Raw genomic sequence first — 20,614 nt, forward strand, 5'->3', positions numbered from 1 at the left:
GCAGCTCTCCCAATTCTTTGAGGCAAACCCACAGGAATAATTCATAGTGGAATAGAAGCTGGAAAACGCATTGGATTCTCAGCTCAAGCAACTGAAGGAAAAGAACCTGACTTTTCAGCAAAGGTCCTTGAATTCCAGTGAAAGGCCAAGAAGCTGCTTTCAAATGTGAAGCACATTGCCTTGCCCACATTATTGTAACGGAACTTCTGAATATAAAAAAGCATTTAGTAAAAATTTTATTTGAAATGTAGCATGAATCCGTAACCATCAGCATTAAACCATAACAGTTTTACAGAGAACTTGTACAATATGCCATGTAATTCTATACATGCTCCCCCCATCCCCTTTTTATTCAGTCATTATCAAACAAACAAGAGTTAGACAGGAATAATAAGCATTCACTTCCAAAAAAGAAAACTTTGGCATGTATACAACTGGCTAGTTAAAAGTAAACAGTGGTAGATTCAAGTCAGAAAGAGACCCACTCATTTTGTTTCACAGCATTTTTGATCAGGATGAAGCTCCCTAGCACTACTTTCTAATTAATACAAAAATGAGTATTTTCTTCAGTCCTGAACACCCTGTTACATGACAAAACCATGTTAAGAGAGATGTAAAATACTCAACTTAAAACCCTAAAAGGTGTCAGCTTCAAAGAAGTTTAGGTCAAAGGGATTCTGCACACATTTGTTTGGTCATGAATAGAACCTTTAAAGGTTTGCTGATGTTCCTGAACTCTGAGCTGTTTCACCACTTGGCACCACTGCAATTTTTCCTTTGAACTAGAAAATGCAGTTTGCTCAGAAGTCATGGTCACTGCAGGAGCGTCAGAAAAATCTCAAGTTTGCACTGGGCCCATCTTCTGTCACTGCTCTTGGCCCCTTACATACCTTCCCAGTCATCTAAAAAAGGAGGGAAAACTATTTGCAAGGCATTTCTTCCTGGCATACAGCAGACAATGCTTCCATTTCAAAAACCAGAAAGCAATGAAAGAACCCCTGAATTATTAATAAGAAAAAAACAAGCCTCCTTTGAGAAGAATTACTGGTGACTCTCCAAGTACTTACAAAAAATACAGTATTTATACAACTTCTCCAGAACTATTATAATTAACACATTTTAATGTAATAATAACAAAATAAATCCAGAGATACAAATGGTTGCACTTCAAAGCAGGAATATCTACCCCAGATGTCGATTTTGCTGCAATTTCCTTATTGCTGTGGAACAGAGAGTGGTTAAGTCATGTCAATAGGAGCCTCTCTTTCTTATGCACATCAGAGTATCCAATTTGGAAAATGTTCTCCAGCAAGTCAGAACACATTTAGTGTAATTTCTACAGTTCCTGCTAAATGTTTGTGATCCAAAGTTGACTGAACCATGGTGCAACAGGGCACAAATGGCAGAAGAGCAGAGGCAGGAAGGGCAGAACAAGTAGAGGAGCTAGATTCAGACTCACTACTTCTTATTCCTGGGCTTCAGCTCTTCTGCTGCATTTCGCAGAAAAATGTAGTTTTTCTTCTGTGGATTATAGAATTCATGACCCTAAAGACAAAAATAATCTACATTTACTGTCTTCAAAGAAAAAAATACCAGCATTACTTAAAATGTAAGAATATGACTATTCCATTAGTTTGGTTTATTAAGATTTAATCTTAAAGCCTTTAAGACCAGATATTGGATCACATTGGTGAATTAGAAACAGCTTACTTGAACAAGCTATTACAAGAACTGTACATATAAAGTAAAATTTAAGAGACTTTTATCCATTTTTTAAGTATAAAGTATTTTTAATTAAAAGTATAATCACATAACTCTAAGTTCTACTTTAGAGATGCAGCCTAAAAGAACTCAATATGATTTCTTTTAAATGTTATTCAAGGCAGAGAAAAAACTAAACCTTTAATGGCCACCCAGATTCACTTTTTATTTCCTATCTTTTAAATGACATAGAGTCACATTTTTTTCAAAGTGAAACCCAAGTTCTACAAGCAACTGCGGAGTTTTCTGATCCCCAGTTGCAGATGCAAATGTCCTGTTTTGCATATCATTTGCATACACATTACCAAATTAATACCCAAGTATCCAAATCAGGGAGAGTAAACACTAACAAAGCTCCTGAAGTCCAACATGCTGGTTGGAAATTACCAACGCTATGGACAAGAAATGGTTCTGGAAAGGAAGGTTAGTACTTAGCACCAACTGATTTTACTACTTAATAGTGATTTACAGATCTGAAAGGTGCCACTGCAGTCTACCCAAGCATCAGAACTGAAGAATTCATCTGCCCTGGCACCAACAAATATTTTAATGTGGGCAGAGGACTAAATACTTTGCAGTGAATTAAAATGTGGCTCTCTGCGGCATGCAACTGAGTTAATCTATGTGATTTCTGCATTCATTTCACTCAAAACCACAAGGAACATTATCCACCAAGCACCATGAAAATTGGTTAGAAATTTCAAGCTTGCTGCCCTCCCTCAAGCTATTAGGAAGTATTGATTTTCCACAGATTATGGCTTGCTGTGGTTCTGCTGCATCTGTATTGTTAAGTGTGGAAGAGAAATGCATAAATAAGCACCATCAAAAGCCTCACCAAGTGGCAGTGAAAATTTAATACAGAGCATTCAAACACTGGGATGAGTGTTTATAATCACAGTCACAGCTTTCTTCCCTGCACAAGCAGCAGAGATGTGCATTTCACAAGCTCTGTGGGAAGCTGTTAGGGTGCCACACTGCCCTGTGACACTGCCCACAGCACAACGTGCGTGAGCAACCATAGCAACCTCTGAATCAGAGGATTTACATTTTGCTCATCCACATTTGTAAACCAGCATCGTTTAGCTATCTTGTCCAGCTGAATCACCACAAACTCACAGCTTCAATGTTAAACTTCATCAGGTGGCTAGAATGGCCACTATAAGCTCTCTTAGAAGTCAGAAAGAGTCACCTTATGGGAAATGTGTTATGAAAAAACAGCAAAAGCCTCAGAAGAAGAGTCTTAGTTGTCAACTGAAAGTATGAACATGAGTCTAAATCCTTCTTACCTTTGACCAATCATAGCTGGACGCATAAGCAAATATATTGCCATTGTGGTTGAAACAACAGGCAGATATTGGCTGGTCCAGCTGCTCTGAGGTTTTTAGCTTTGTCCGTGCATCTTTATCCCAAAAGCTGAACCTCCCATCAGACCCTACTGTGGCCAGAGTACCATGGACAGGGTGGAATGCAATCCCATTAACCTGCAGAACCATCCAGAACACCATGTCAAACACACACATAGCAACAGGTGATGGCAACACTCACAGAAGATGTGCTGAAGTCTACAAGAGTAAATACACTAAATTTCAATTAGATATGGCTCTTAATTTTTTAAAATTTTTTTGAGAAAGAATCCCCAAAAACAACCAAAGAAAAACCACGAAAGCAACAAGAAAAACCCCATCTTTCTGGCCTAGTAACTAATAATTCAATGTATAATGCCATTACACAACTATTATTTCAATACCTGCAATATTAACAAGCATCAACTCTACTTGTTGACAAGCAGATTCAATGAAAGGCTGATTTAGTGCTTGTTTTATTTGAAGTATAAAAATTTGCCTTTTCTCTTAAAGAATGACTATGACAGGTCTTTAAACGTGTCTAAGACAGCGTCAGGCAAGATGAAAGGTCAAGGAGAATAAACAAATCAGAGCCAATTTTACATTAGGAGTGTACAGTGTGTATATGTTGGATACTCACAGCATAGATGTCCTGAGGTGCTGATGTGTTTGTTCCATTGGAGCGATGACATTTAAAAGTGAAATTATCTTTTGCACTGGAAATTAAAAAATTAAAAAAAAAAAAAAAAAAAAAAGGGCTTTTTATTTTCATCACTGTGAACTGAGAAATAAAGAGAGGATGTTTTATCATTGAATACTTACGGGTTTGGGGGGTTGATATAATGAATAGCTACTCTGCCTTCAATACTTCCAAGGGCAAATCCTGTTGGTTTGTTCACTTTGTCTTTGAAAATAGCAACACAGCGATGCTGAATTTGAGAAAGATACAAAGGAGTTTTAGACAGAGACATCTTTTCCACAGGGACACAAAAGTTCAAAGTCATCAATGCAAAAGAAAAGCAAAACCACTAGCAAGGTCAAGAGATAGCTCAAATTCTGTTGAGAATTTGGGCAACAGTATTTAAATTTCTAAATCCTTGTGAAGATCAGCAGCAGATCAATGGTAAATCAGGTCACTGCCATGCTAAGATAACTTGGTTTTGAAACACTGCATGTTTTTACAAAAAATGTCAAGCCCAGAATTTCAATGATCTGTATAAATACAAATATTATTATTTACCTGGTGTTTCAGAGGAGATTCTATTCTTCTAAATTCAGAAGGTTGGTTCTCTAGCTGATAAACTATCAAACCCCTCTCTGCAGTGGCCACAGCTGCCATAGGATGAACCTGGATAAGGTTGTAAAACAGGTTGTAAGAGAGACACTTGTGTTAACTGTGTGGCAGAACACCCTGAAGAACTTAAAGGATTGACAGGGAGGGAAATAGGAAGCAGATGAAGAAAAAAGTTCATTTATCCACATATCTTCAAACACAAGTCAGTTTTTCCCTGCCACTGAGAAATTAAACACAACAAAGATCTTCAAATTATGAGCTGATTCCTCTAGTGTGAAGTGCAATAGTGGTTTACAAAGTTGTCCAGAACTAAGGGTAGCTCAGTCCTCATGCTGATTTTTGTGATGTTAAAGGACACCAAGTGTGTTTTGTATGATGAAAATCCCTATTTTCCAGGGCCTGATCAAGAAGATCAGATTATATTCTAGTACTACAATCACACAGACATCAAACACTAACAGCATTCAAGTCCTGTCCTACAGAAGGCCCCAAAACTTATTCCTACTCCCAGTTATCCAGCTGGCACCAGTTTACCACATATCCTGACTTACCACATCTGCACAGTAGCATCTTTCAGGGAGCTGCAGTGTCATCATGGGAGTTGGTGAGCGGGTATCCCAGAACTGATGGGAACAGAGAAATAAACAAACTTACACTTGGAGCTCAGGATACACTTAAAATTACTGCAGGAGAGAAAATGTAACTGTTTAATTCTAGTTATAGTCAGAATAGTGCAACTCTCTATGAAGTGAGGCTATTCCATTAATTCTTAGAGCATAATAAAATATTTTCACTTCACATAAATATTTTCATATACAAATTACTAGCACACTTTGTGTCCATTTGTCCAGGTAAAAAAAAATCATACCTTCAAAGTTTTATCCCAGCTTCCTGTCATCACACAGCTGTAATTTGGTGCTTTAATCCAATGGATAGTCTTCACAGGAGCATCGTGCTGAAGAAAGGACAAACACACGTGCAAGAAGCAATCATTAATGAAACTAACTCTTCTTAAATTATAACTGGTAACTAATTTTAGTCACCATAATTACGTACTCTACAAACAGACACTAACTCCTAATTTGAGAATGTAAATTGTAGTTCTGTTATTGTTGCAGTAGAACGTTGGTATTTCTGAAGTAACCTGAATTACTTTTTAAAATTTTTTTCCCTGGTAATGCAGCAGGGTGACTTTGTGAGATCACTGCAGCAGTGACAAGAGCTCTCTTAGGTAAAACAGAGGAAACAGGCTCACAGGGTTTTTAAATCCCTTTGATCACCTGTTCAGGTGCAGTTCACTGCATATAAAAATTAGAAAGATAGCTTTTTTTAAAAAAAAAGAGAAAAAAAAACATTTAGTTCTTTGGGCTTTACTTACTTGTGCAATCTGAATTGCTTGATTACTGTTGAGATCCCACATTTTAGCAGTTTTATCACAGGAAGCAGTAAATACTTTACTCCCATCCTAAAAAAACAAGAATAAAGCTAAGAGATTAACTGCCTCTAAAGAAAAACTGTCAAGTCTTACTTTCTTCTAGTAACAGTGTAACATCAATGTAACATGTACAGGGATTGTCAGACGAAGAAGAAACAAACCCAAAACCATTTATGACTGTGTCATAAAGAACAAACAGTACTAGTTTAATCTAGCTTTTAATACACTCCTAACTTTTAAACTCATTTTAGCCTTCTTACATCCATGCCAGCCCATCCCATTAGGACACACTTAGCACACAATAATAGCAATTTAAGTCCATGCAATAACCCCAGGCTGCAGCTACATGTGGCACTCATCTGCCTGCAAACCATACACCAATTTATTTAGACTTTTGGTAAAAAAATGAGCACTTGTTGTTAAATAACAACATACATCACTCCAGCAGGCATCTAGTACAGGCCCTGTGTGCATCTGCTGAGCCTTTGGAATTGTCTGTCCATTATCCTGAACTTCCCAGCAGCGCACCTGTAACAGGAGAAACCAATGCAGATAAACCATATTAACAGGAACTTGAAAAGACCTGTCTTGAAGACCCCCGCCTTAGTTTATCCAACAAAAAGTATGGTTAAAAATACCGAAGTCAGGATGTTTTCAGAACTAGTGAAACCTTATTTATTCTACTTATGTTCCTTTCACCTGCAGAGCCAAAACTCAACCCCACAACTTCAGTTCCACCTCAAGAGTGCCTTGCAAACCTGTACCCCTCACCACACTGTCCTGAAGAACCCTTAACCCTCAGCTGGGCAAAACATAACGGTTAGAAAACATGCCCATATTCATCTTCCCTCCCTCCCTGCCTGATCCAGCTGGGATCTCATCCTTCAAACCAGAAAACCCTGTTATGATAACTTAATCAATAACTTAATCTTCCTGGGTTTGTGCTGTCAAAGTGGATGATTTATTGACTATGTAAAACTTAGTGCCTTGGTACCAGACATAAATTTTGCAGCTCTTCAACAAGTTAGGTTTTCAGGTGCCCTGCACAAGCTTTTTGGATCCCATTTTGCAATTTAGGCACTTTATTCATCTGCATGTCTAACTGAGAATACTTACATCATTTGCCCATGATCCTGCAATGAGGAAATTACCCGGCAGCGTTGGTGGACTAAATGCTAAACAAGATATGCTGTCATCAGGTGGAGATGTTACTTCAATATCCTATAAAGGACAGGAGACAGAAGAACTTTTGAAAACTGTGAACTCAGCTCTTATTACTTTTACAGAATAAGTTTGTAGGTCCTGCTGTGACATATTAACACGCACAGCAGCACAGGGTGCTGACACACGTACCTTCATCGGGTTGTGGTTATCTGCTGTCGTGCTGCCAAACATGCTGGTACCTCCGGTACCGAACCCCGACGTTGACCCGAACAGACTCATCCTTGCCCTGCGAACGAGAGAAAGGTTGAGCCCTGCAAGGCCCTCAAGCGTACCCGGGGCATCTCACCGCAGCCACCACGCCAGGACACCCCTGGGACGCACCCAGAGATATACAAATATACCACACAAAACACAGTAAAATAAAATAAATAAACAAAATTACTCTTCTCGTGGCTGTTGGATCCCCCACACCACCCGGCTACCCACCCTGCCGCGGATCCCTCTCGGGCCGTGTCCTGGCAAAGCCAACCCCTCCCTGCCCCTCACTGGCACCCCGGGGCTGCGGCAGCGAGGCCGCGAAGGGAAACCCAACCCCGAGCCCGGCCGGGGGTGCTGCCCCTCCGGCGCACCACTCCAGCCGGGGGTCTCCGCCCACCCCCGAGGCCGCCGCTCCGCGGGGCTCCCTCTCCCGGCCGGCGACACCCGGGCCGGTCCCTCGGGCGCTGCCGCAGGCGGTGCGGGGCCGGAGCCGCCTCACGCACCACTGCACCCGGAGCCGCCTCACGCACCGCTGCGGGCCCGCTCGGCCCGGAACCTGCGACGCGACCGGCGGCGAGCGCGGGACGGGCCGCACCTCCTGCGCATGCACCGCGGGGCGGGGCCGCGGCTGCGCCCTGGGCGGGCGGGGCCGTGTGGGGAGGTTCCGGCCGGGCCCTGCCCCGGCAGGGCGGAAAGGGGAATAAATTCCGTTTTCTTTCTTAAACAGCGGGAGCAGTCGCGAATTGTGTTTTTTTGGGGATGTCCCTGAGCCCCAGGTGGCCTAAGCTTCCTGTGGTACTGCGGCTGCTGGACCGGCCTTGTATTCCCTGGGATTGCAGTGCCTGTTGTTACTCTGCCACTGTACTGTAAATAAAAATGATGTTTTATTCAAGTTTAATACTGGTGGAACAGCCGTAAAAATCCCCAACTAAATAAAGCTACTGAAAATATAGTCTGTAATATCCATGCTAATGACTGTGGAGATCAATTTTGGACGTATTTTCTACACAGTCTGACTCCCTCACATAAAAATTAATGTACACTTTAATCACCTCAGTTTTCTGCTTCTCTTTACTGTTAACAGCCAACTAAATAAATATAATGAACAAGGGATTCTGTTATGATGTGCATTATTAACAGGATTGTTTATTAAATTCTTAATCGGTAACATCCGCTTTCTTATTTGTTCATTGAAGACAAATAGTAATTTGATTGCTGGAAAATTAATAGCTGCTTCAGATATGCACTCATAAGGAATTATTTCTGGCTTTTAGGTCCGAATTTACAGTGAACAATTCTGTACCTAAAATAATTTCCTAGAAGAGGCATATACAATAGATATTCTTAAGCAAATCTTTCACTCCCTTCAATTATAAAAAGCTTGGTACAGTGTCATGCTGTGCTTTAAAACAGAAGGCAAAACAGTTCCTGGATAAATTTTTAAACTTCACATTTTTCTGGCCAGAAGGAACATATTTAATTATCTTTTCTATGTGTGTTATTGCATTTGGCGCTGTTTCACAGCGGAAACCACAGATTAGAAACAGCCATATTCTGCAAAATTCATAATTACTCTTATAGTTTGAACAAAGAAAAAGAGAAAATTTTACTCCAGGTACAGAGATAAAGAAACTGAACAAGAAACTGACAGATACTCCTTTGCCTCTGCACGTTTTTTCCTTAAGTGCAGTCAAATTAAATCAATATATAGAAAAAACATTTCATTTGCAGAGCAGCATTCATAGCCATCCACCAAACTGCAGTTTGTTTGGTAAATAGACTCTGGACAGGTAATCTGATGAGAGAGAAGTTAAAACTTGAATTTCAGCCTTCAGTTTAGATGCTGCCATAATTTCCAGCTAGAAGAGAAAAAAAAGAGCAAAAATTAATGTATATAGGAAGTCAAGTGAGAAAATTCCATCCACTCATTGTATGTGCATGTAGAGCTGTAAAGTGGTTCAGAGAGACATCTCAGGCTTTCTCAATCTTGCCTTCTTTTAGGACTACAAAACCTGGCTGGTTGTGCTATCTTAAGAGCTTGTCAGATATAGGATTTGTCCTGTGGGGAGTAAGAAATAAAAAAACAATAGGTTTATACAGACCTCTTTTTTCCACAGTGGCTGACAAGCAATGTAAGGTCTCTTTTGAATACTTGCTAACTTATTTTCATCTTGCTTTGTAAATGGAATCAAGGCATCTTTGCATATGTTTAATCTGAAAAGAAAATAAAATTCCTAAATTTGCTCTTGCACTTAAAAATATATTTATCTATCTTATTTCCTTATATTAAGCCAAAATAATGCATGAAAAGAGCAATGGATTTAAATGGATTTTTGTGCAGTAAGTCAGACTGCACTTCCTCTCTGTGGAGCAGAAGGGTACTTTTTTTTCTTTTGAGGAAATGGCTCACCTCTCGAGATCAGATGGAAGGAGACCAAGCCACTTGACAGAGGGAACAGTGAGATGATGGGCCTCAAAGGACATTGACTAAAATAAGAAAGGTCAGCTATAACATTCCTTGATCTTTATTTTGACTTGTGATGTTCTTTTTCCATTTCTCTACTGACCAGTTCACACATCAGGTCCTGCCCTCTGCCTTCACCTTTATCTGCCTGCCTTCTGTGTTGTGTTTCCATATTCTCTGTGGCCATGTAACATGATAATACTTTCTTGTTTCTCTTGCCTCTTCTTCCATAATGTTCCACACTAACACAAGTATCCCTAAGCAAATTCTCACCCAGAATGAAATCTTCACCAAAATAACATTATATTGTGGAGAATCACCCATCTCACCCATTAGGTTCTCCTCCTCCTAAGGTCCCTCCAGCCTTCATTCCTCTTCTAAGGCAGAAACAAATCTAAATGGTGAACCCTTTTCTATTTGGACTGTCTGAAAACTGCCTGTGCAGCAGAGAAAAACTGTGAAATATGGTTAAATGAAACACCTGGCATTACTATCAATTTTTTGTTGTTGTTGCAGGAAGAAGCTGTTTCTGCAGACACACAAGGCCTAAAAATCACCTCTTTGTGTTGAAACAAAATGGTAAAAAGCAGCACCCATTCTGACAAAGGCTGTAGCATTTCATGCTTCCAGCTTCCAGGCTGGGCTACAAAACAATGTATTTGAAGGGGAAAAAAAATATACTCACCACAGATCCATATTTGTAGACGCACATTATTTCTATACCTGGGTTACAGAATAGCAAAAGTCAAGTGTCTGCCTGCACAATGGACATGTTTAAGGAGACTGTTTAAAAAAAATCAGTTTTATGGCACAACTGTTATGGCTTTATGGTTAGTGAGGTTCTTATGGTTTACACATATCTTTGGATTATGTCAAAACAATCAGAATCTCAGCATGTCACCTTCATATAGTTAAATGTTTCATGCTGTGTGCAGTCCATTCAAACTCAAGGATAATGATCTCTTTTACACATTGTCCAACATCTCTTATTAGAAGTGTCCTTTATCCTGTGTAATTCATATCTCTTAATAATATTTCTTTGAGCAGCTGCTTCTCAGTTTGCAGTAATCTCCCTGATTTAAGGTGGGATTGATGTAGATACGTCACATTCTGATTCTGTTGGATTCCTGAGCTGTCAGAACCTTCCCATTAAGAGTGAGAAAGTACATTCTAAACAAATTTTTCTTTCCTTTCATGCCTTTGAACCTCTACAGATTTACCATGTGGATCTGCATCCATAAGGGTGAAAATAGGAATTTGAAAACAATCCCACAGCTTCCTGACCAAAAGTCGTGTATTAAGATCTGGTATGCCTCTTCCCTAAAGAAATGAAAAAAAAAATAGATGAAACTAACTAAGATTAAATTAACTGAAACAACATCTGGCTACACACGTGTTTACATTTGCCATTTAAAAGCAAGCAAACAAACTGCTGGCAGAAACATTTCTCCAGCAGCTGTTTTGCAGAGAAAGTTCCATGCTCCTATTTTGGCTTTGTGCAGAGAGAGGGCCAGGCTGGGAGCAGCTGGGCAGGTGTTCTGGATTATGGGCAGTGCAGAAGCATCAGACATCAACCTGTTCAAGAAATTAATTTGTAAGGTCTGGGAGTTGATGCACAGATATATGCTGTTGTCTGCATGGGCTGGTGTAAGAAGGCCACTTTTTTATCTTAAAAAAATACTTACGGCGCTAATGGAACGCTATAAAACAAGTCCTTGCTATGACTGACTGACTGAGCTGAACCATTTGTGGCACAGCATAGTAGAAGTGCTTATCTCTCTTAGGAATGGTGAAATGTTTTTTCCTGATTGTATGCATATTTCATTTACACATTCCTGTTAATTCCCCTGGCTCCATAGCTCTTTCAGTACAATCCAAAATCAACCAATTCTGTTTCATTTGGGTTTGCAAAACCTCAGGTCCAGAAGGACAAAAGGTCACTCAACAGCTGAGCCTTTCTGAGACTGAGCAGCAGCTTTGCAGCAGCACAGGGAGCTGATAAGCTACCAAGCTCTAAGGAGATGTTTGGAGGAAATAAGTCTTTAGAACATGTATTTCATATTTCTGTGAGGATAATTACATTTTAAAAATTATTGTTAAATATGTTTCAAATTAATTTTATTATGGCCTTTTGCCCAAGTTTGAGCAGCTCTACAGTGCTAAAGTATTCCTTCAATTAGGTGTAGCTGGAGGATATGAAACATAAGGTGCATACCGTGATCATGATACATGGGGACACTTTATTGAAGAAGTCATCATCCAGGAGTCTCTGGAAAGTTGCATCTTTTTCTACAATTAATATAAATTTGGCATGTGAGGTTAAATCTTTTGTGTTAAGGCCAGCTGCATGTAAAATGATCCATCACACCAATCAATTAAAACCAAGTGCTCTAAAATACCTGTCCTGGAGCCAAGAGCAGTGATCATGACTCAATGTCAGAGCCAACAAGGAAAGCAAAATTTACCAGAACATTGTTTAACTTGGAATATTCCTTGTTTTTACTTTCTTTTTTTCCTTCTATGATTAGAGTTCTTGCTCAAAGGATACTTTTAATTCCTTGAACATTAGATGGCACCGTGACTGCCTAAAGCAACAAAAATGAGATTAATCATTTCAAATAGAGAAAATGAAATATTTTAAAATAACAACATTCGGTAATGACGGACAGGATTTCATCCTGAAACCACCATTCCTCCTCTATATGCAAGATCTGTTCTGATATTTTCACCTCTTTACAAGTGTATTCAGCCATTCATATGCACTATTCTTTAGTGGTCTAGGAGTCTTCCTGTCATAACAAAATGCTTTTCAAAAGTCTTTGTGCCACTGTTGCAGAAAATTGATCATCTTATGGTCATGAAGAAGATAATAATGTCCTGATTAATGTTTTGTCTGTCTTAGCCATAAAAAAAGTCTGCTTGGTGTGAAGATTGCAAATTTAATATGGACTTTAAACATCCTTTTTGTAAGACCATTAAATTAATTCTTTTATTGACCTCTAACCTGATTTTATGAATATTTTAGAGCAACAACTTGAAGACATGCTGAAGTTTACTTTACGTCTTCAATTAGGATTGGCTGAATCTGGCAAGCATATGGACAAGAAAACAGGAACTGGGGGAAGAACTTGGTCAAAGAGAATGTATATATGGAAGTGTGTGGTCTGTTTTAACTCCTGACTATAAATCACCCCCAGTGCCAGGGTGGAACAACTCAGCAAATAAAAATATGGAGATCAGTAACAGGGGACTTAATGTTTACATACAAAGTGTGATGGGCAGCTAAGGTTGCCTTTCAATTTTGAAATGACCAACTAAGTCTTACAATAAACATTTTTGAGAAAATTGTGACAGTAGTCAGCAAGTCTGAGTTTTATTTCTGCTTTCATACTCTGCATTGCTGTAGAAAACTTTCAGGCCTAGGTCAGTTGAATCTCATCCCCTTAAACCAATTTTAACTTGTTTTCTCTCTGCCAGAGTTCAATCTGCTGTGACAGAAATGCTGTATATCCAGAGTGCCTGTGATTCTTTGCTTCAAGAGCACTCATTTGACAGAACACTGTAATATAAATCCTAAGATATATAATATATACAACTTCCTCTGCAAGGATTCTATGACAGAAGGTAGTGCTAAAATCCTTATACAAAGATTTATTCCTGGTGAGTTTAGAGCTAAGCTTCAGAATTACAATACAGTTAATAAGCAATATTTTAATCTATTTTATTCACCCAGGTTGTAATGCCTCAATTTGCCACAAGCAGAAGTTTGTGTAATAAATGTACACTGTAACCTGAGCTCCAAGGAGTGCAGGATGTCTTTATATACAAGCAGATGTTATGGATTGTGTTTGTGGTTTATTATACATACTGTTGCACTGCAGGTACAATTCACTTTTGTACCATCTTCCTCAGTGTAACTTAAATTACCAGCAACAAAACCTTTAGTTGTAGACAGCTGGAAAAAAATAGTAAGTTGTACAGAGTAAATGGGAAGTTACTATACTGCACAGACAAAGCAAGAAATCCCTGGGAAGAGTCCCGATTGGTATTAAGCAGTGATTCACTGCCATCAGCCTTTTAAACACTAAGCAATGTTTTATCCTCATGGACCTAAGGAGTTACTTACAATAAATAATTTTAGGTATGAAGGAACTCTTGTAAGACATGAGATACAAGTCAATATGGCAGGTAGTTACATTTGTGATGTACTTCAATATCTCATTTAAACCCCAAATTATCAATTCGAGTAGAAACTTATAAAAGGGTGTCTTGCATTCTGAAGTTTGAGCACTGCCTTAACTAGATGATAACAAAAGTCCCTGTGATTTAGTGGGCAGTTTGTTCCAAACCCTTTGGAAAAAGCAAACTCTGAATTTTCTGTGAAGAAAAATCCCTTTTGAATGCCACAATAAACCATAACTAAGTTTTATTAGCACCGATAAGACTTTTTATTTTAACTATTTAATTCTAACTGACAACTTTTTGTGATATTTCCCCTTTCAGTTTAATCAGTTTAATAAGATGTGGAAATAATGACAAAAATATTGATAAGAAGCCACTTACTACATGTAGATTTCTCCGAGGTATCTTAAGCATGCAAGAAATGTCATTGATTATTTGGTCCACGACACTTTGGCTCCCAAACAGTAGAGTATCTGAATAATATATATCTCTACCAAGACAAAATATTGTATTTGTAACTATAATACTGAAACACCTGCAGGCCCATGAGAATTTTATAAAGAATATGATTAACCAGATAAACCTAAAGCATTCTGTGTACAGGAATCCTGCAGGTTTGCATCCTACAGGTTGATTTTCACAAAAACATACTTAAAACACAGCTTCATTTGAAATTGCAGAAATTGACTCCATTACCTTTTAGTTGCATAAGTGTTGCTCTGCACCATCTTATAGATCATTGATAATATCTTGAGCATCAGAGCTGAAAAAAATACATTTTACAAAACATTCTATCCATTTTCAGAAATGTGTATACAATAATTTGTCTTTATATAAGATCATATCTTTGTCCCATAAATAAAAGTTTGAAATGTACAGTGAAAATACAGAGAGATTGTACTATTCAATAGACTCATTAATTTCTAGCATAATGAGAAAAAATATGAGGGAGTTAAGTGAGGGAATGTATTCACTAATGTCCAGGCCAAGAAATGAAATGACTGAGTTGGAAAAAGAAATGAGCTTATTGTCTGTAGTCCAAGATTCCTTTCCTGGCCAGCTTTTTGAAGAAGGGTGATGTTTTTACATGAAGACTTATTAAATATGCCTTTAGTTGATATCCATTGAGGGAGGGGAGAAACTCTAACAATATTGTATTAATTTCACTGTCACTCACTATAATTAAATAGAGGAAAAAAGAGAAAAGCTGAAAGGCTGATCATAGTATCAGGTTATATCAGCCACACACTCCCAAACTGGTGCATATTTTAATTTCTAGATTTTTTTTTATGAACTTGGGAACTAAGGGGGAAAAAAAATAAAGAAAAGCCTGAGAACTCTGCTTTGGACTTTTTTTTAACTTACCAAATCTTCTTGCAGATTGAGGGCAGTCACTTCTTATTTGTTTTGTAGTACAACCTGGTATCATCTGTAGACCTACAGAATCTTTAAATCTGACAAAATGCAAACAAACACAATAAACTGCAAACTCCCTGAGTACAGGTAAATTGTTCTCTGCAAGGTTACTCAGAGTCAGAAACCCCTTTCCTATAATCAAATACAGCAGTGCTATTTTCGGACTCAGCCCAGAAAACATCAGCTTGGGTGGGCTTGGGGTGGCCAAAAGAAAAAGGCAGCAAAGAGTTTCTCGAGAAGATGCTTCAAGACCGAATTAAAGTATAAAGTAGATAAGTTTCCAGACAGAAATAGAGGCAAGAAAAATCTTTTATACATGTTTAGAACTGTTAGCATCAGTAATTACTTAGTATGAAAACAAAGGAATAAATGAGAAGAAAAAATCTGAATCATTATTAAAACAAAAATCATCCGACACAAGTGACTTCCTGATGTAGACTGATGAAAAAGTGTTTCTATTTCAGAATACATATTATTATCTAAACTATGCCCTTAAATTGTTATCAGGATAGCTTAATTGTATTCTGCTATTAAGGGTTGGAAACAAAAAGGGGGTGTATCTTCCTCTCTAAACAGTTGATTAACCTAAATGAGCTCCACTATTTCATGCTTCACCATTTCCCATCTGAAAGTGCGCATTTCACCAAAAGAATCAGTTATTTTCTTAAGGACACTTCATTATTTTACTTAAAATTGATTTAGAGCCTTATGATTCTGCCTTTAAAGCATTCTTTTTCATTTCAGAGTTCCGTATATACTTTTAAAAAGTGCTGGTGGTTTAATGGCTATAATTTTATCCTAAACCACATCATGTTTCCAAATTCGTTTGTCCAAGGTTTTGCTCCGTGCGTCCTTTGGGTGGCAGAGCACGCACGCTGCACAAATCTACAGGGACAGCCCGATGTAGCATCTGCCTGGCAGCTTTAAAGTAACTTTATTGCCTTTGTGTTGTAACATTTAAAAGTTATTTGTGCTTTTCCCTTGCCTGCTCCTAACATTGTAACTGAAAAGGAGGAAAAGGGTAATCAAGACTGTCCTGAATTACTCTCAGGTTAAACACCACATCACTCCCATTCTTCCCAAGACTGTTCTTACTCCAGCAGAAGAGTTTTCTGTAACCCATATCTGAGATTACACTTCTTCACCAGGAGTAATGGTTCTGCTCTTTTTGATGTGATTGATGACTCTTATTTTTAACATACTGTGATCTTAACTCGTTTTAATTTGAACATTTTCCCCCATATGATTTTGGATGGTAACTGACAGTTCACATTTGTTTTTCTAGCATGGAACACCATTTCCCCAAAGACTACCAAAAATTGCAAAACTTTGTTAGAGCATTTTAATTTTACAGACATCTGAGGGAAACATTTTTGTCAAACTATCAAGACACAAACCATTAAATTCCCTGGAACCTACAAGCCTTTCAGTTAACTGATTACCTTCAGGCCCCTCAGGTTTTTTGATTGGCAGAAGTTTATTGTTCTCATTAAATGAGTATTCCACCAGAGTGTTATGCCTGGAAAGTTTGCTGTGCTTCCTCAACCTTAAATGTTTGTAATGTGTCCATTTACAAACACCTCTGCAATTTTATCAATCTGAATATCCTTTAACCCACTGATATCCAATGCTGTTAAAAGGCCAGAAATACGTTTGTGTCTTCCTTTATTCTTTTGTTATATATTGTAGAAATCAGCTAATCTCTCAGGTTTGGGGATTTTCAGTTTAAATGAACTCCTTGGAATAATACTGCTGCATAAGGAACTTCTACAAATCACAGAATGTGCTGTAAAGGAGGACAGGTTTCTTTTTCTCTGGTCCTGTTTACATCAGCTGGCAGAAGATCTGAAATTTAAATAACATACTGGAAATTTGGTTTGCTTTATTTTGCTGGTAATGAACTTAGAACTGCACACAGGTAAGAAACACAGCAGGGAGAGGTGAGATGCGTCTTCTCTGAATAATGAAAGAATAAGTTTATCACTATCATTTAAAGAAATGTGATACCATGAGGAAAAGAAAAAAAAAAAAGAAGAAAATAGGAAGCACTCAAAGGGTTTGAAGGACAGAATTGCCTGTAATTTCTTCCAGCCTAAACCAGTTTTTTTCACTCTAACACAGCCTATCATTTCTGGTTTCTACTGCTTCCAGAAAAAGATTGTTTATAGGACCACCCTTTCCTTTCCAACCCCTATTACAGTAGTTTTACATTTCCCTTTGTGCTATGGTCTGCTGTTACTTAATACATGATGTCTGTTCAGAGTGGTTACTAAGCATTACTTTTTATTTGTCCATTACTTTTTAAAATTATTTATTGACTCTAATGCTTATAGAATGATTATCTATGATTAACTTTTCTGGAAGTTACATAATCAAATTCATATTCATGACATTTATATTAATAGAAGCCAGGACTTTGGAATATTTACTACTTACTCGATGTTTCTCCAGTCTGTTCTGTTAGCCACTGTGAGAACAGGTGCTTTATTTTGAGCCAGGCTTTGAAATATACCTTGGATAACATTTTCTATTGCTTCAAGAACCTCAGAACTGAAACAAAGAGAATTAATGACACAGATCATATGATAAAATCTAGTTCTATTTTAAGTTTTTAAACTAACCCACTCTTACAAAAATCATGTGAGCCAAAACTGCTTACAGCATACTTTAGTTTCAGAAGTGTGGAGGAACACCTTCATTTTCAAATTTTGTTTTGCTCTGTTTCCCTAAAGCCTTTGCCTTTCCATTGCAAATGCATGACTAGAGGACACAATTTAAAGTATATTTCTATTCAATCCTGTAACCATCAAATTTTTCACCAGCTGAACTTCTAGACCAACTGGCTGGTTTGTGACTAATGATTAATGTTTTACTATAAATGAGGTAATATTGGCTTTGGCCATGATTTTGGCGAAGTTGTTTTTAAATGCTATAAATTTTAAAAGTGTTCAAGAGTACAAATACTTCCTGTTGTACATTGCACATTAACCTTTTGATCTGCTGCCCTGAACAAACTGCTAAGGATTTTAATTACACGAAGGCTCAGGCTCAACAGACTCACCATGGAAAGAATCAAATCTGTATCTTTCACCTAAAAAGACAAAGCAGCTTTGCAGCAGATCCCTTACAGCAAAACTCCAGGCTGGTTTGAGTGTTATGACAGATGCTTTTTATTTTCATAAGCAATCTGACTCCAGCATTTCAGCTGTCCTTAAAATTGCAAGTGTACTCTGCACTGTCTTAAGTCTAGGTAGGAATTAGAGAATTCATGGAACTTATTTTAGCCCAAAGTTTTATCAGCAAAGTCCAATTCTGTCATTAAGTAATATGCAGAGAAAAGATGAGTCAATATCAGTGCGTGCTACACAAAATGAATTATATCAAATCAGCAAGAATGATTTTTAAGATTAAGTAGAGTCTCCTTAAACAATAATGAGCTGTCATTAAAGCTCCCTTCTATCAGCTGAATATGTTTCTCCCATTTTATGACTTAGCTTCCATACTCTCTCCAGTTTGCTGGAACTTAATTATATTTTTTTAGAGCAATTTAAAGTTCCAGCAGAATAAAAAATTAGTGTTGAAGACAATAAAAATCTGTATGGGCAGATGGATGAAAGAACCAATAGGTAGGAATTCTAAATCACATTATTACTTTGATACTCATAAATATTTTACTTATTAATTTGACCCTGTCCACTTTAACTATCTTAATATTCCAGATGTACTTCAAAGTTTTCTGCAGAATTTGCAAGTCCAGGTTTCTGTTCCAATCCCAATTTCCCCACTTGTTAGCCAACAGAAATTGGAAATATAATATGCAAAATGTAAAATAGGAGGAAGAGGGCAGGAAGTCTCTATGTACCCCCTGCTGATATTGTCTCTTTTTGCAGAGATTATCTGAATTTTAATAAGCAAACATCTGACACTGGCCAAGTATGTCTACTTAAAATTCACTGTGGTGTAGTTAACAATGACATCTGAGCAGAGAAGGGGAAGATGCTGCACAGCTCACAGGGTTTGCCTGGTCACTTCCAACAGGTTGCAGCAGAATAGATACTTATTTCTGTATAAAAGGAGAAATGATCTTCAACATAAAAGGCAAAAAATATTTATATTATAGCACCTTTAGCAAACTAACAAGATAGACAAAAGAAACAGTTACAAAGAAAAATCTGCAATGTAATAAACCAGCACACTACAAAAGTTAGTACTGTGTATCGCTAAAGTTATGAGCCAGAGATCAAGAAATCTCCAAAGAGTAACGTTAATAACATCCTTTTATTTTTAAAATACCTTCACGATGCTCCCAGACTGTTCTAGCTGCTGAGGCTGATATGCTGTGTGCAGAAAGACTTTAAAATTGGCAAGGGTTTTTTGTTGGTGTAATTCAGTATGCTCGTTTTGTCATAGTTTTTTGTATTTCAGTAGCCACAGACTTTTTGGAGAGGTCTGAGGGAATGAAGATGTTGTTTGCAATTCGAGACCCCATTTGTTTTGGAATTTTGGATTATGTTTTTTGCTTTAGCATGAGCCTGTTTGGTGCAATAGTGTTCTACCTACTTAAGCATTACCACAGAGAGTAGAGGTGCTATATTTCACATTTTTTACCTGGGGACGTGACTTTCCTGACCAGACAGACTTGATTCCCTGAAGCTGGCCTTGTTCCCAGCTGGTGCTTCAGTGGGACACAGACCATGCTCCTCCATTGAGGCTGCTGCAGGTCAGTCCAACTTCTCTGGATAGGGAAGAAGCCCTGTTAAAAAGAGACAAAAAGAGGTTATCACAGAAATTGGAAATCACTCTTCTGCTTGCTGGATGTAAAACTCATGACCTGAGCTCAAAACACAGGGTCACTCAGAAAAGGCGGTAATTTGCTGTAGAAACCAAAGTCAAGGTTTTCCCACCCTTCCTCACTGACCAACTGAGGGCTTCTCCCTCCCTTCATAATAAGCAGGAGCTGGCACACGCTGTCCTGACCACCTGAGGGCTTTTTCCACCCACCCTGCCTGACTGAGGGCTTTTCCTGACCATCCTGACCAACTCAGAGCTTCTCCCACCCTTCCAGAACAACCAAGGGCATTTCCTGCTCTTCCTGACCAGCCAAGGGATTCTCCCACTCTTCTTAATTGACCAAGGGCTTTTTCTGCCATTCCAGAATGACCAAGAGCTTTTTCTGGCCTTTCTGACTGGCTGAGGGCATTTCCCGCCCTTTCTGACCAGCTGAGTCTTTCCTGCCGTTTCTGACCAGATAAGGCCTTTTCCTATCCTGATTGATCAACTGAGAGATTGTCTCACTT

The 20,614-nt window shown here is 38.3% G+C and overlaps 2 protein-coding genes across 3 annotated transcripts; both read right to left on the minus strand.

Moving 5' to 3' along the window:
- Nucleotides 1-220: 220 nt before the first annotated feature.
- Nucleotides 221-7,884, minus strand: RAE1 (ribonucleic acid export 1). Of its 2 annotated transcripts, none has more exons than XM_005524852.3 (12): nucleotides 7,786-7,884; nucleotides 7,187-7,283; nucleotides 6,950-7,054; nucleotides 6,269-6,361; nucleotides 5,777-5,863; nucleotides 5,267-5,353; nucleotides 4,950-5,021; nucleotides 4,345-4,452; nucleotides 3,927-4,033; nucleotides 3,745-3,820; nucleotides 3,048-3,242; nucleotides 221-1,545 (listed from the first exon to the last, which is right to left on the minus strand). In XM_005524852.3, exons 2-12 carry the CDS (start codon nucleotides 7,274-7,276, stop codon nucleotides 1,459-1,461), a joined length of 1,107 nt encoding a protein of 368 aa, XP_005524909.1. In that variant the 5' UTR covers nucleotides 7,277-7,283; nucleotides 7,786-7,884; the 3' UTR covers nucleotides 221-1,458. The 2 variants fall into 2 exon arrangements, with proteins under 2 accessions (XP_005524909.1, XP_014109545.1); XM_014254070.2 differs by having other exon boundaries at nucleotides 7,759-7,852.
- Nucleotides 7,885-8,994: 1,110 nt separating this feature from the next.
- Nucleotides 8,995-20,223, minus strand: SPO11 (SPO11 initiator of meiotic double strand breaks). The gene is made up of 14 exons (XM_014254116.2): nucleotides 20,149-20,223; nucleotides 19,926-20,070; nucleotides 17,754-17,867; nucleotides 15,267-15,355; nucleotides 14,598-14,664; nucleotides 14,283-14,391; nucleotides 13,588-13,674; nucleotides 12,268-12,304; nucleotides 11,935-12,044; nucleotides 10,940-11,039; nucleotides 10,405-10,442; nucleotides 9,666-9,742; nucleotides 9,358-9,469; nucleotides 8,995-9,114 (listed from the first exon to the last, which is right to left on the minus strand). The coding sequence occupies exons 2-14, from the start codon at nucleotides 20,021-20,023 to the stop codon at nucleotides 8,995-8,997; spliced, it is 1,158 nt and encodes a 385-aa protein (XP_014109591.2). The 5' UTR covers nucleotides 20,024-20,070; nucleotides 20,149-20,223.
- Between the last annotated feature and the right edge of the window lie 391 nt (nucleotides 20,224-20,614).

Source organism: Pseudopodoces humilis, chromosome 19, assembly GCF_049639895.1.
Source record: "Pseudopodoces humilis isolate 2021_Gansu_Grassland_sample_001 chromosome 19, ASM4963989v1, whole genome shotgun sequence".
NCBI classification, from domain to species: Eukaryota; Metazoa; Chordata; class Aves; order Passeriformes; family Paridae; genus Pseudopodoces; species Pseudopodoces humilis.